The following is a 16,305-nucleotide window of genomic DNA, read 5'->3' on the forward strand; positions in this document are numbered from 1 at the left end:
GATCTCTGACCATCTTTGCGATCCTGATTACTATATTAACGGTTTTATCTCAATCTACAGTGGTTGATCTGAGTTACATTTTGTCAAACTCGTCCATACTTTGCGATTTTTTTGTCTGGGTTGTTCTTTATTTTTAAATGATAAGGTTGGCAATATAACAAACTGATCAATCATTGAAATGCAGAGAGATGAAACCAGCCAGTAAAGACGGTCCAGGATGATGGTAAATGACCAAAATTGATGATGAGGATACTAGGAAGCTCACATTTTCCAAATCTGCAGCCTTTGTGCATGTTATTCTTTTCCTAGTTTCTTGGTTCAATCCAATGGAACCTTATATTTAGAGTCGCAGTCGAAGATAACATAGTTGGCATGTTATGTTGGAATGGCTAGAGATTCGAGTGTCTCGTAAAAAAACAGCCCACAAACTGCTAGTCAATACCCAGCACAGTATGCTAGTTTTTTCGATGGTTCTTTAACAACAGTTTACTGTGTCTGGGATGTCGTGCATTGCTTTATACGTACCTATTTTGAGATAGAAGAAGGCATATATGATCTGGAGTTTGTCTTGCAGATCCTACTCTGGTCAGCTGGTTTTCTTATTCATTACCCAGGCTTTATGGTCTGGTACCCGTGATATTGTCGGGTTGTGTTTTGTTTCGGTTTGGATGTATTTATCAACTATTTTGGAAGTGATATATTTGGCCTAAAGCTTTTAGGGCCGCTTGGCTTATGGGAATTGTTAATTTAATTTTTGGTTACAGTAACCTCGTGATTTTCGGTGGTAAATACACGGGGTAGTTAAGCCAGAATGAACGATATTGGAGGTTCATCAACGGCTCATGGCCAAACTGGTTCCTGTTTATCATGCACCAAAATTTTTTGATACTTTTTCAGTGGATGCCTTCAAACCCTTGAAGTTCCGCTATTGACAGACATGTTTAACATTGTTATCAGTGAATTTGTTACTTTTTTACTTTTGACCGGTCTTGAGGAAGTTGTTTACTCAACGGTATTTTCATGGTTAAAAATGGTTCAACAATATATAAGCAAAATGTGATGCTTATGAAGTCCACCTATTCTCACTGTATGTTTTTGTATGATCATTATTGAATGGATATGAGTCATACTTGCGAACATCTTACAATAATAGTGATGGTTGAATATGATTTATACAATTAAGGTTTTAAAAAGAAGAATTTTATTTATTCAGGGGTTTTAGTGATACTTGAGCAAAATTCATATTTCAAAGTTTCTCCAGCGGTAACCCGAGACCTTTCTTAAAGGCTCGAGGACTTTTTGTCATTGCCCTATTGCGTAGGGGAAGAGGTTCGGGCCCGGATGACAGGGTCAGATTCGAAAAAGTTGTGGGTGGTGTGTGTCGGTGACCGCTGTTTGTTCAGCCTAAGTAAGGAGCCGGCAAACAAACGGCAGAGCAAACACTCAACAACTCTTCTATTATCGGATTCCTACCGTCTTGAGCATCATCTCGGCTACCTGTACGACAATTAACTATTGTTTAATCTAAGCCCCGGAGGACCGGTCCTAAATCAAGATGGCAGGTAGCCGAGGGAAGATCCGGCTTATCGTCGAACGGGTCAGAAGTGATATCATCTTTAACGTTTAACAGCGGCTGGTGGTTTTTGATCAATCGGCAATTAGCATGAACAATAGAATTTCAAAGAAAATTATGTTTTACTTGGATGGGGTCATACAAATCACGCTCACAGCAATAATATGAGAAGTCAGTAGAGTAAAAGAAAGTCTGCTTTATAATCTTCCTTGACGACTGGCGTTCGATTTGCAGGTAGGCATAAAAGTTGACAACATAGAATAAAGATTAAATACCCAAACAATCCTATATCTGATGGGCTTTGCCCTAATCCAACCAGAGAAAGCCTACTCTGAGCTAAATAACGTCAATGCAGAATTGTAACAAGGACTGCATGAGAATGGCATATATGTTAAGCGTGTGAGGATTGCATATGCCATTTGTCCAGCTGCATGGCATAGTTAGCAAAAAGACCCAAGAGAAAGAAACCATTTCAATTGGTTTGGTGAAAAATGACAAAGCAAAGTTTACATAGTTTAAAGCTTTCAAATTGTATTTTAAATCCTACGCACAAAATGGTATAAAAATGATCCGTGGTTCTAAATTACTAAGGTTTTGAGACTCACCTCTACTCGTTCCTCTTTGAGATCGACTTTGAGAGCCAGCTGCTCCCTGAGGACAACGTCAGGATAGTGTGTTTTGTCGAATGTGGCCTCGAGCTGTTCCAACTGCTCCTCGGTGAATATCGTCCTGTGCCTCCTCTTCCTCTTCGGCGGGGGTGCTTGCTGGCCCACCGCCATCGCCACCGCACCCATGTATCCGGGATAAAGTCCGGGATATAAGCCTGCAATTTGAACGGTTTATGGATGACCTATGTTACATAGTCCTTCTTCTGTTAAAATTCTTCTAAACGTTACTCAACTTATCTTAATATGTAGTCATTGTACATTGGGAAAAATAAATCTGATGGAAAACACAGAGACAAGACGGACAACATGCTGGCAAACCTTAATATCACCAGATAAAAATTTCTACTTTTGGTTTTGCGTCCACCGAGGCTTGCATAATAGAAATGTCACTTTAATGAAAGTTATATTCGTTGAAAATAAAATCTGAGAAAACCGTTATTTCTTTGAAAATTAAAGTTTCCGTTCTCGTTCATCGTGACGGTTGTCACAATTTAAAAGCGTTGTCCAGCATAGTTGGACGTGAAATGACATAAAATTATGCTAAACCTTCAACACGTTTTGATAAACCTGAATCCGGCTGCGATTTCACTTTTTCTTACATTCCTTGCGGTGTAAATTAATTTAAATTTAAGCCCAACGGTAAGTCATTTATTCTTCGTTAGAGAACAGTTGGAAAAAACTTTTTAGTTTACGATGCGTTCCTTGTTATTGCCTTCATTATGTTGCAGTTTCTCTTGTTAGAAAACTAACAGTTCTTTTAACCCAAGTGAAATAAACCAGAATGAGCGGACTTCAAAAAGAGGAAAATCGTCACGTCTTGAGTTAATTTGGAACTTGGGAAGGAGTAAGAAATAAAACCTCTTTGACAAATTTGCTGCCAAATCTGGCCTCTTATCAATTAGATGGTTCTTCACACAACTTCTTGGAATTCTGTTGAAGGATATTTCAAGTTGTTCATGATTGATAGTTTTTTAGGCCTATCCGCTTCTTCATTTTCGTCCAACCCTTTGTGCGCTTTCAACCTAAAAATATTCCGTATTTTTTTAATATACCAATTATGTCGCTACCACAACTAGACATTCTTTATTGCCGAAATTTTTCGTCGAGTCTAATGCGACCCTGCTGTCAGCCATTGTGTTGCAGTTTCTCTTTTAGTTAAAACTAACAGTTCTTTTTAACCCAAGTGAAATAAACCAGAATGAGCGGACTTAAAAAAACAAAAAATCGTCATGTCTAGAGTTAATTTGGAACTTAGGAAGGATAAGAAACAAAACTTCTTTGACAAATTTGCTGCCAAGTCTGACCCCCATGACTAAAGGCCTTATCAATTAGATGGTTCGTCACACCACTTGGAATTTTGTCGAAGGATATTTCAAGTTGTTCATGATTGATTGATTAATTGTTACTTTCTTTTTAAGCCTATCCGCTTCTTCATTTCAGTCCAACCTTTTGTGTGCTTTCACCCAACAAATATTCCTATATATTATTGTAAATATAGGAATAAGTCACTTCCACAACTAGACATTCTTTATTGCCGAAATTTTTCGTCAAGTCTAATGCGACCCTGCTGTCAGTCATTGTGTTGCAGTTTCTCTTTTAGTTAAAACTAAAAGTTCTTTTTAACCCAAGTGAAATAAACCAGAATGAGCGGACTTAAAAAAACAAAAGATCGTCATGTCTAGAGTTAATTTGGAACTTAGGAAGTATAAGAAACAAAACTTCTTTGACAAATCCTACCAATACGTCTCTTGTGAGTAGGAAAAAACCAAATTAAGAGAAAAGTGAGGATATCTTTATTGAAAAATCTCTTATTGTTGAGTCGGTATAGGTGGAAGGTGTTGTAAGGCGGCTGGCGTGGGGCTTAAGGCTCCTTCGGTTCACTTCACAAGGAGATTTACATTCGAACATGTTCTTTCTCGACGGCTTTGTCGGCTACTTAACTACTCCACCCTTCTCTCAGGGGATCTTCTTCCCCACAAACCTAAATTGCACAACAACCTTTTTTTTTGTACTTTTCAACATTCGCGTTTTCCCCTCTTTTTCTCTAAGTTTTTCAGCTACGTGAGGACAATTAGTATGAATCCAGTTTTCCATTTAATGGCGGGTCTTAATTGTGAAAGCGAGAGGGGCGTAAACCCTGCCCGGGGCGAACCGGAAGGCGTCCCCCCATGTGATTCCGCAGCCGCAGATTTCTCCCCTTTTCGCATCGCCCCGCTCTAACAAATAATAATTGTATTTCAACAAAGCCTAATTGAACCGGTTGAGCCTCTTAATAATGCAAAAACTGTGATTGAAAATTGCAACTTCATTGTGATCGACCTCTTGAGCGGTTTTACCAAATCCGTTCAATCACTTGAACCAAGGAGGAACACGTGCTATATAATAACTAAGCGGTTTATCTTTCAATTAAATCTATATTAAACTATAATAAGTGTAATAACAATACGTTTTTATAGTTTGGTCGTTTCCAAAATTCCTGATCTGCCTACTGGTGGACAGGTATATAGATCATCATCAGAAACACACTAACCTAGTCCTGGAGGGAGGTTTTTTAATGATTTTTAAAGTGATGAACCGTCCTCTCCGATCATTTTGCTGAAGTCTTCCTATTTTTTTCCAAGTATAGTCTGACAGGAGTGCTTTGGCTTGTCGCCATCTTCAGTAATGGACTTGGTATATGTTGTCGATTCATTAATGTTTATTTATTTTATTTACATGCCAAATATGGGTTAACCAACCTCAATAACGATAGTGATACGCAGAAAGGCGTCTGAATGATCATAAAAGCTAGGATAGACAGAACAGGATGATAGTAAACAATTTTTTTGTTACTTATTAATGTCAAAGTATCCAGCATGGATCTTGGTCATTTCTGATCACCACGATCAACTATTTTTTTGCAAGGAATGGTCTGATAGACGTATTTTGGCTTCTCGTCATCTTCGGTAATGCATTTTGTGCTCTGATGTCGATCTTAATGTATATTAAATTATTTTACAAGAAGTCAACCCCCCCCCGCCCCTAAATAACGATAGAGAAATGAGGACAGTCCTGACCAAAACGGATAAGATAGGGCAGGATGTTAGAATACGGTCAAACCATCCAGTATTGATAGAACGACGCTAGATTTCGGAACGTTCTATGGGACTATGTGATCGTTCATGAATTTGGTCATTACGATCTATTTTTTGCAAGGTATGGTCTGACACACGCGTTTCGGCTTCTTGCCATTTTCAATGATGAGTTTTGTGCTATGCTGTCGATACTTATTTAATTATTTCATTTACAATGAGTACAAAGATGGTCTAAAATAATTAACTAACCAACTCCTTCCAAAACAAAAGATGCTAAAATGGAGTAACACAGTAAATTGCCAATCTGAAGGTTTGAAAAGACACTAGATTTTGGAAAATTCTATGTTACCGTTTCTGAGTTTGGTCGTCTCCGATCCTAACTGCTATCCTTAATGGCCTTGCCTCAATCAGTAGAAGCGAGCCCATGTTTTATAGAATATGTCTAGATGTTTTGAATGTTTATTACGTAATTAATAACGAATATTGTCTAAAATATGAAAGCAGCGAGCATAGCAAACTATCACTCTACACGTCATCCAATATATTTTCATATATTTCATGACAAACCATTATATAACCCATGATAAAATAGCTCTCAAACCAGCCACTACTGAAATCTCAAAAGGTCTCTGGTAAACAAAAAGCAGCGAGGATATGCGGACCTGGATAATCGGAAACGTACAACTTACAGGTTCAACAGTCATCTACTTAGTTTAACATGTTTATGTTAATTTAATTTTGACTCATAGAAAGTTTGTTTTCAACAAAATTACTGATTTTCAATATACAATTAATTAATTGAATGTAGCTTAAACTCTCAAAGTATTAATTGTTTCAGAAATAAAAAGTTTCCGATTTGGGGATTCTATATTTTGTTACAATCAAATCTCTTTGGGTTAAAATCTGGAAACTATAAGCTTATGAGATTTGATCGTCTTTTCCCTATCTTCAGCGTAGATATTTCCAAGCTCATAGCTGTAGAAGACCGAAAATAGCGAGGATAGGCGGACCAGGATGATGGGAAACGAACGAACTTCGGATTCAACAGCAATCTAGTTTATTATGTTCGTACTAATTTAATTTTGTTACGTAGAGATATTATTTACCACAAAATGACTGATTGTCTATATATAATTAATTTAGTTACTAACGACTTAAAGTCTCAACATTTTCACTGTTTCAGAAATCCAAAGTTTACGCTTTTGGGATTCTACGTTTAGTTACAATTTGGAAACTATAAGCTTATGAAATCTGGCCATCTTTTCGTTATCTACAGCGTACTTATTTGCAAGCCCTCAGCTGCAGACAACCAAAACAGCGAGGATAGGCGGACCAGGTTGATTGGAAACAAACAAACTACACGTTCAAGAGCAATCTAGTTTTATACGTTTGTGCTCATTTAATTTTTTCACATATAAAGATTTTTTTTTAACAAACTGACTGATTTACAATATATAATTAATTTATTATTAGCTATTAATTAATTTAAAGGTTCAATATTTTCACTGTTTCAGAAATTACAAGTTTACGCTTTAGAGATTATTTATTTAGTCACAATTATGTTGTACAATAGTATTGAAATCTATTAGATGTAGGTTTTTTGTATTTTTGTCATCTTTTCGCCATTTTCAGCGGATATATTTGCAAGCTTCCGGCTGAAGAAGAGCGAAAACGGCGGTGATGGGCGGACCAAAAGGATCGGAAACGACCAAATTACGGCTTAGCACCCTGCATCCTCAAAGAGACATTTAATGTTCGTACTAATGTGTAAAAGTTTTAAATTCATATCTGGGTAGGGTTAAAATTTATCTATGAGCTCAGACCAATAAGGCTCCCGTGCAAACAGATTGATTGTTTTGAGTCAAAGCCACGGGTTATCCGGGAATTGAATCCCATTAATCACAGAGAGTTATAATGCACTTACTGGAGTTAATACATTCATTATCGTCTATTATTCCAATCAAGTAGGTTATGAACGAGTAAACAGAGATTTGTAGATGTAATATTTGAATTGTTAAGTAGGTAAGGACATAATTAAGTTTCACCCTAGTTTGCCATCCGCCTTTTCTAAACCCTTATCCCGATGCAAAATTGATGCCGGCCTGTGATTAGGTAAATAAAGTTGATTAAGTATAATCTGCCCTCCGACAATCATGTTAGTTTTGAGAGAAAGAGAGATGGCCGGAGCCGGCAAGGGGACGATAAAATATTCAAAACCCAATTCAATTCCTATTGCTTGCACAAAATGGGCATATTCTCCGAATACGAAAACAAAACGTGCAACTTACAAACTCCGCTTTGTGTTATTTGCTTTCCCAGGCGAATAAAACCACCCCAGATTTCTTTAATTTATATGAACTTTTTTTTTCTTTTTTTTTGGAAGAAAAACATCATCCAGCTTATGCGGCGATTTTGTATATTTTCAAATAAAAAATCAGTTATTAGTTTTTTAAACTTCAAATGTTATATAACAGAAATAAATTACATAAAAAATAGATCTAATAAATAAAAATCATTGAACCGAAGGGGCCGAGTGATTAGATCGACTCTAACATATTTGCCAATCTAGGGGTTCTGCATTTAATTAAAACCACCCAGAGAACCAAAATTGAATGGGAAGGTGCAGAAGGCTCTGCGCGAAAAACTGGGGATTAACCCCTTACCTGCGTCTTGAGATCAATATTGACATATGGTTGACGGTGGTGTGGTGGACCAAAAGTCTGCCGGCCAAAGCAATAAGGTTATTAAGTGGCACCCAAAGACAACCTTGTCTCAGTGTCTCTGCCATGGGCACAACGCCAACTGCGACCTAGGAGGTGTTCAACCTCCCACCACTTCATATTTTAATCGAAGGAGAAGCTAGAGCAGCCCAGGTTCATAAATGGACAACCATCCAGGATAGGCCAAGTAAATAAACAATGAAAACTGAGGGAGTAGATACAGGCAGAAGCCATATTAGGCATGCCGATCGATTCCACTACTCTAAAATACAATTTTACTAAAAGGTACAAGGTACTGATACCAGAATGGACCAAAGGAAAACCGCTAAAGGCAAACTCCTACCGGTACACTGGCGGCTCCAAAACCGACAAGGGTACAGGATCTGGTGTCATCGGGATAAATCCAAAGACCGAACTGGCGGTAAACCTAGGTAAATAGGCTACAGTTTTCCAATCTGAAATTATAACGATTGAACACTGCGCCAGGGAATACATTCCCGGACGACAGCCATCTTCTTTGACAGTCAGGCAGCACTAAAGGCTCTACCCTCATGCGAGGTGAAGGCGAAGAGTAGCAGCCTATCACAAAAGAGGATCTTAAAATGGATCCATAATGAGGTCAAAACCTCAGCCAGCGAAGAGATTCATAGAAGGGCCATCCGTAAAACTTACAACGGAATTACTGGACGGCAACCGCAACCGAACCAGGATTCCGGCTGGACTCCTGAGAGAGCACTGCCACTTATGAAAGCACATGCACCGGATAGGAGTAGTATAGGAGCGTGCTAGTTCGACATGTGTATCTTTTTGTATTGTAGCTTTCGAGTCGTATTTAATTATTTTATTTACAATGAGTACAATGGGTTAAAGTAAGTAACCTCCCACCCTCAAAAAAAATGGCAAAATGAAGAAACGCAGTTAGTAAATGACTAAACTGCACGTCATGCATTGATATGCATTAGATTATGGAAAATTCTGTTACCGTTTCTGAGTCTGTCTCCGATCATCCTAGTGATCCTGACTGTTATTCTTAATGGTCCGTGCGTTATTCGAAAAACAATTCCTGTTTTTTTTTTTGTAGAATATATCATTTAAATAAAAAAGGGCAAAATCGGGAATATAACAGAACAATCACTGAAGTGCTGAGACTTCTTCCCTAGATGAAACCAGCTAGTATAGACGGATCAGGATGATCGTAAACCACCAAACTAGAGGTTCATAACTTCATGACCCCAACAAAACGTAAAACATGTTTCGACTTGTGTATGCTTTCTTTTCATTGACAAAATAGCTAACAGCGAAGATATAGGAAAAGAGTGTGAAATGTGTAAAATGACAATAAATAGTTTGGTCGTTTTTGATAATTTTGATCCGCCTAGCCTCGCTCTTTTGACCTGTCATACGCGTTTTGGCATTTCAATGGTTGTTCCGAGTACTTTTTTGGAATGCGTGTCCATTTTTTCATTGACAAAATACATCACAGCAAAGACATATATATATATATATACANTCTTTATATATATATTTATATAAATATAAAGACATATATATATGTCAGACGCGGAATTTTCGTAAATGATCTAGATGGTTTTTTTTGGCTTGCGTGGCCATTTTTTTTTTAATTGATAAAATAGCTCACAATAAAGCTGACGAAAATAATTTATAATATACATTTAAAAAAATACAATAAAATAAAAAGCATTTGGCATTTCTGTTGATTTTGACCCGCCTATCCTCGCTGTTTTGACCCGCCAGAGATATTCGGAATTTTAGTGGTTGCTCTGTGTGCATTTTTGTCATGTGTGTCCATTTTTTTATTAATAAAATGCCTTATTGTAAATATGATGAAAAGAATGTGGAATATATAAAAAAACACTTTAAAACAATATGGGCTGTTTTGGTACGTACGGCCTCGCTGTTTTGACCTTTCAGATTCGTTTCGGCATTTCAGTGGTTGGTCTGTGTACTGTTTAGGCATGTGTGTTCATATTTTTGATTGACAAAATATCTCATATTAAAGGTGAAGAAAAGAATGTTGAATGACAAACAATAGTTGTTGGGTAGTTTCCTATCTTTATGGTCAGCATGGCCTCGCTGTTTTGACCTGTCAGACGCGTTTCTGCATTTTAGTGGTTGGTCTATGTGCTTTTTTCTTGGCATGCGTGACCTTTTGTTTCTACTGACAAAATAGCTAGCACTAAATATATAGAAAAATGGTATAAAAAGTATGAAAAAAACAATAGTAGTTTGGTAGTTTTTGATTATTTTGGTCCGTCTGACCTTTTAGTCTGTGTGGTTTTTCCTTGGCAAGCGTGTTTTTTTTGTTTTTTTTTAATAGCTAACAGCAAAGATGTAGAAAAAGAGTGTGAAATGTATAAAAAAACAATACTAGATTGGTCGTTTTTGATCATTCTTCGTCCGCCTGTCCTTCAGTGATTGGTCTGTGTGCTTTTTTGGCATGCGTGTCCTTTTTTCATTGGCAAAATATCTCACGGTAAAGATTAAGAAAAGAATGCGGAATACATAAAACACAATAGTAGTTTCATCGTTTCATACCATTTTTGTCTCCAATCCTGTGAATCCTTTGCCCTCTTTGACGATAGTAGTTGGTCAGGGATATAATCAAGTCGAGGCAGTTGTACGACAACACATAATTATTTCCTCTTCGTATGTTCGATTTCTTCATGAGGGAAAAATATAAAATTTAGCTTAAATCGAATTAAGAAACAATTTACAAAAAATTGTAGAAGATCGACCTGAATGAATCATGGTCAATGGCAGGGGCTCACAATGCCTTAAATTTTGAATATTCATATTATTTAATTTAAATTTAAAAAAATGGAAATATTGATTTTTGGATTAAAAAATGTCATTTTTTATATACACTATACTTGTTCAAATAATGTAGGGCTGAATTTTCTAATTTCTCTTTATAATTTAGTACGTTGAGACTTCAAATTTGTAAAAAAAAATTATTGTTTCATATTTTTCTATTCTATTTGATAAATAATTCCCAGCGGGGGCAACTTTCCGTAAATCGCGTGGTGCGCGCAGAGGCTTAATAATACAAATCAAGTTTGTCCCGCTCATTGCTCGCCGGCCCTGGTCTGAAATGCATTAAATCAACAGTGTCAAACCGCTCTTGTTTGTTTGTTATTCGACAGGGCCACCAAGTTTATTAATAATGCGTTAATGCCAACAAAACCCCCAACAAATAAAGAAATTAGAGTAAAAGCCTATTTTCAATCTGTTTCGAAGTTTAACCTCAATAAAATAACTTAATAAACGAGAAAAGTATTGCAAAACTTTTTTTTCTAAAACGACAAACAGATTTAAATAACAATGAAACTCATTTAAAACAACTAATATTAACTGCACAAATTTTTTTAAAGTAAAATTTAGTAGAAATCTTTCTAAACTATTCCAGAAATTAACTCACATAAGATTTATCTATAATGCTACTTCCTACTTCCTACCAATCAATTAAGCTTTTGTTCACTATTCTACCATTCATCATCCTCAAAGTGTTATAGAATAAATTAATGTTTCTCATGTCTTGGACAAAGCATGAAGGACTTTATACAAATTAAAATTATTTTTACCCCAGGACATCTTATCATTTCAAGATTTTTTTGAATAGGTTTTTCACTGTAAACCGGTTTCACAAGGGTCATTACTCGCACCACTGTTGTTGACATGTTTTTACCTAAGATGAGAATGCACTTAACGCCACTTATAAGGATGAAAACGCTATATTAATAAGTACACTAGCTTCCCTTATGTTGCCAAAAGACATGTCAACAACTAAAAAATTGTACTGTCTACGGAAAATAAAGTTGAACACCTCGTCAGTGGCATACATCACATTTACAGTCCTCCATGAGACTTGTCCTAGCATAAATTTATCCGATAAATTTTCCTATTTACAATTTATTTTAGGAAGAGAGTAACTAAAAAATCTATTCACAAAATAAAGATCCAAACTGCTGGATGTAACGTCCAAATCGTAGTAGTGTCACAGACGAGGGGAACACTTTACAATAATTTTTTTTTTCAAACCGTGACCGAGCTCTTTTCAGATTAGCCGAATAAGTGCAATAATTCAGAAACAACCAGTAAAACCGGTTTGGTTTATTAAGGAATTATTTAAGGATCGGGTGGTAGACTCACGAGTAATTTGAAAAATAAGCTGGAAGTCATGAAAAAGCTGGACAAGCTTGTCTAAGGAGCAAATGTTAATTCTTTTTTCAATATAAATGATAGAAGCAATTGTCCAAATTAGATAAATAGTTGTCAAAAGGCTAATAACTAATCTTGCCCTATTTTAGATTATGTTTGGTCTTCAGATCATGTTGGTCCGTCTGTCCTCGCTATTTTGGCCTGACAGACTCGTTTCGATATTTCAGTTGGTCTGAGTGCTTTCTTTGGCATGTGAATTCATTTATTTATTGACAAAATAGCTCACAGTAAAAATGAAGATGATAATAATAAGGATTATATTTTCAACAAAATAGCAATATAGGTGTTTTCGATTATTTGTTTTGTCCGTTATTCGTTGCTGTTTTGACCTGTTAGATGCGTTTCGGAATTTCGGTGGTCGGTCTGTGTACCTATTCGGCATGTGTGTTTACTTTTTATCGACAAAATAGATCTCAGTAAAGACGAAGAAAAAAAGTGAAATATATATTTTTTTAAATAATAGTAATTTTCCTGTTTCCGATCTTTTTGGTCCACCTATACTTGGTTTTTTGACTTTTCAGACGCGTTTAGGGTTTTTATTGGTTGGTATATGTACGTTTGTGGCATACGTGTTCGTTTTTTGATTGTTTTATTGTCAAAATAGCTCACAGTAAAGATGAAGAAACAATAAGAAATATATAAAAAGTTATAATAGGTTGACTGTTCTGATTATTTTTGTATCCAATCCTCTCCGACAGTGTTTGATCAGGGTTATAAGCAGGCTGATGCCCATACGACCGACTATTTTTGTTTTTCTAGCTGAAAGATTTTAATGAACGGTCGGTTTTTTTTTAATGTACATATTATTATATTTTTCTATTATTTTATTTATCGTAATCCTTTTAGACTGTTTATGTTTCAATTGTACCCTTTATAATTTATTTCTTAGTTATTTCTTTAAAACACTGTATTTCTAAAAAAAATGGTATACTATCTTTGCTATTAGTTAAGACATTTCTGATCATTTCAATCCATCTCCAGTTTGTAATAATAATTTTGGCAAGCATAGTAAAATTCAGCATTGAAGATGACCACAAGCTAAAAAGGGAAAGACCGAAGGACCGATATATCCTGCATATCACCTCGCAGAACTTACAATTTAATGGTTAAAGTAGGGATTCATCACTAAACAAAGCCACAACTGGCCAGAAATAGCATTTGACTTCACTGTATTCTCAATTAAAATTCCATGGGCTATGCCGGGATTCAAGTAAGTCAAATTGGCCGGGCAGCATGACTGCCTTTCAAATGTAATATTTTATTTAATAAACATTAATAATTTTCCTGTTTTTATCACCAAGCTAAATTGGCCGAATATTTTGTCAATTTTCAGCTGTAAATCCATTTAATTTTTACTAAATAAAGAAAAAATGATCATATTTGTTTTTACATAATTTACAAATCTTCATTCCCACAATTTGTTTGTAAAATGATTAATTCTATAATTAAGGTTTTGAATGTCTGATTATGGTGATATGATTAAAACGTAATTTTAATACAGCATTCGGGTTTTAGTTCAAAGCCAATTTCAACACGGGGGTCAAAAAATTTAAATATACATATTTTTTTAATATTTGCAAGGATATTATTATGTGTAATCGCTTTTTATCAAAAACAAAAAAAACACCGTGGTAATAACATTGATATATTCAGTCAAATTTTCGACTATTATCATAAAACAGATCAGGGGTACAGCAGCAAGGGGCAGTTGTCAAAACAATGCAATTAAATTAATTAAATTGATAAACGGGTTTTTTATGAAAAGATATATTTTTTCTTATGCGAAAGAAAAGTTTTAAAATACAAAAGTATGCGTTGTTTAAGAAAAAACCAAAATATTCCGTTATTTCATGAATTATTAATAAAACTATTACACGTTATAGGAATATTACAATTAATAATAAAAATTATATAATTGAAGATAAATAAAAAGTAGAAACATAGTTGATCAATGTTCAATCATGTCAAATCAATGAGACTATCATCAACATGTAACTGTTTTTACCTTTTCCTCGGGATGATCATGTAAAGTTTAATTTTTTAAAGTTCACTGAATATTTGCGATTTTTCAGTAATAAAATTGAACAAGTATTTACTATCAGTTGGAAAACCTAAGGGATATTTCCTTATTATTAGTTAAATACAGTTCGTCAGAGAGTTTATTGAGAAATCTCTCGAATAAAAAAGACACGGAATGAAGATTAAAATACTAAAAGTAATTAGGTTTTGATAAAGTGTAAATATACTGCTTGAAGAGGGAGAATTTGCGATATGGTCAATGGAAATAACAAAAAAGCTTATAAAATGAAATTACAGGAAAATAAGAATAAACAGATAAAAAACGAAAATTGAAAGAAAGTTAACTACCAAAAACCTAAACCTTTTTCAGTTTTGAGTACTAACAACTCTACAACAAACAAAGAAATATAAACAAACATACAGCAATTAACACCAAACGCTCCGACTCAAATACCTCTGTAAGGCTGGCCACACTATTAAGCTCTTCAAAAATGGAGACCTATGATCAAATTGGGCATTCTGGAGTGTAAAAAATACAAATCCAAGTAAAACCTTTCTCTGATAGCTTCCAAAAAATCTATACGTTTGGACTACCGTGTACAGAATACGAGATATCAAATTTTTTTGTGTATAAATTGTCAGGGATGGACCCTGAGGGCATATTGAAAAAAAGTGAGACTCTATGATCAATCTGGACTTTCAGGTGTTTAAAAAAAATAGAAATAAAACTTTTCTCTAATAGCTTCAAAAAAGTATGTACATATGGACTAGCGAGTACGGAATATGAGAAATCAAATTTAGTTGTGTACAAATTGTCAGGGATGGTTCCTGAGGGCATATAGACAAAAAAGTGGAACGCTATGATCAATTTGGCTTTCCGAAGTTTAAAAAAATAGAAACCAAAGAAAGCCGTTCTATAATAGCTTCAAAAAAGATGTACATTTGGAATACCATGTACGGAATACGAGAAATAAAGGTTTTTTTTGTATAAATTGTGATAGATGATGTCCACGTGGGAGGATGTCGGATGGCAATTTTATTAATATACCTAATTAGTTGATAGGTGAAAGGTTTACCTAGGAAATCAGGAGTAGGTGGGAAAACGTTGGCAGCGGCGGCGGCTGCTGCTGCCAGGTGCCCGAAATGTATCGGGTTCTGCCTCAGCTGCGGCTGCTGTTGTTGACTAGGCCTGTTAAGTATCGAGTCTATGGTGAAGAGGCCTCTCGGCTTCCCGGTAGGCGGATAGACGCCCATCTCCTCTTCTTCGCTGCCCGGGCCGTCAGCCCTCCTGAACCTTAGAGACGCCGTCCTGTATATCTCTCGTCCGCTTCGACGACGTGCTTTTCTACCCTCGGGAGCTTGGGGACTGTTCTCCTCGCTGCCACCCCACGTGTGCCGGAGGACTCGGTCTGCGGGAAGGGGCGAGTAGGAGGACTGACGCCGGATTGGCGATCCTGGGGGTGAGAGGCGTGGCAAGGGCGGGTCCGCCCTGTCCCGAGCCCCTTCCCAGCATTACCGGCTAACATCTTGCTCTAATTGCCGCCCCCTCTGCACCGACAGCACTAATTTGCCTTTTATGAGGAGACAATATTTGCCCTCTTACCTATTTGTTCAGGGGATCACTTTTTGCCAGCGGGCACCTGCCTTTGTTTGTCCAGTGTCACTAGGCCCGACAACAAATTGACCTCAGACTCATATTTCCTCGCTCCCATTTCACAAATGCATAATCGTATTAAATTACAGAAAGGAAATAATTTCTAAAAACCCAAACGACCATTTATTTTTTTGTCCTTCGCAAATAAAAACTCTTAACTGTGGGATTGACAAATTCTCCGAAACAACCACACTATAAACTGAACAGCAGATTTTATAAAAGTAATCAGACACATACACAATCAAGGCAAGGACAAAATCACAAATTTGCACAACTCGGAACAGGAAAATATCTCAAATAATGTTTAAAATCTAAAATAAATAAGCAATACAATAGTCTTCCTGACCATTCTGGTCCT

At 36.1% G+C, this 16,305-nt stretch overlaps 1 protein-coding gene across 1 annotated transcript in view; it reads right to left on the reverse strand.

Annotated features, from left to right (window-relative positions):
* The window catches only part of LOC106665473 (homeobox protein goosecoid-like), a 49,037-nt gene extending 33,272 nt beyond the window's left edge, over window positions 1-15,765 (reverse strand). The window contains exons 1-2 of the mRNA XM_014391905.2: window positions 15,370-15,765; window positions 2,179-2,396 (exon numbers count right to left, since the gene is read on the reverse strand). Of these exons, the coding sequence (XP_014247391.1) occupies window positions 2,179-2,396; window positions 15,370-15,547 (396 nt within the window). The 5' untranslated portion in view covers window positions 15,548-15,765. The remainder of the gene's footprint in view (window positions 1-2,178; window positions 2,397-15,369) is intronic.
* Window positions 15,766-16,305: the final 540 nt, after the last annotated feature.

The sequence above is a fragment of the Cimex lectularius genome, unplaced genomic scaffold (assembly GCF_000648675.2).
Source record: "Cimex lectularius strain Harlan isolate CLEC.00 unplaced genomic scaffold, Clec_2.1 scaffold286, whole genome shotgun sequence".
Taxonomy (NCBI): domain Eukaryota; kingdom Metazoa; phylum Arthropoda; class Insecta; order Hemiptera; family Cimicidae; genus Cimex; species Cimex lectularius.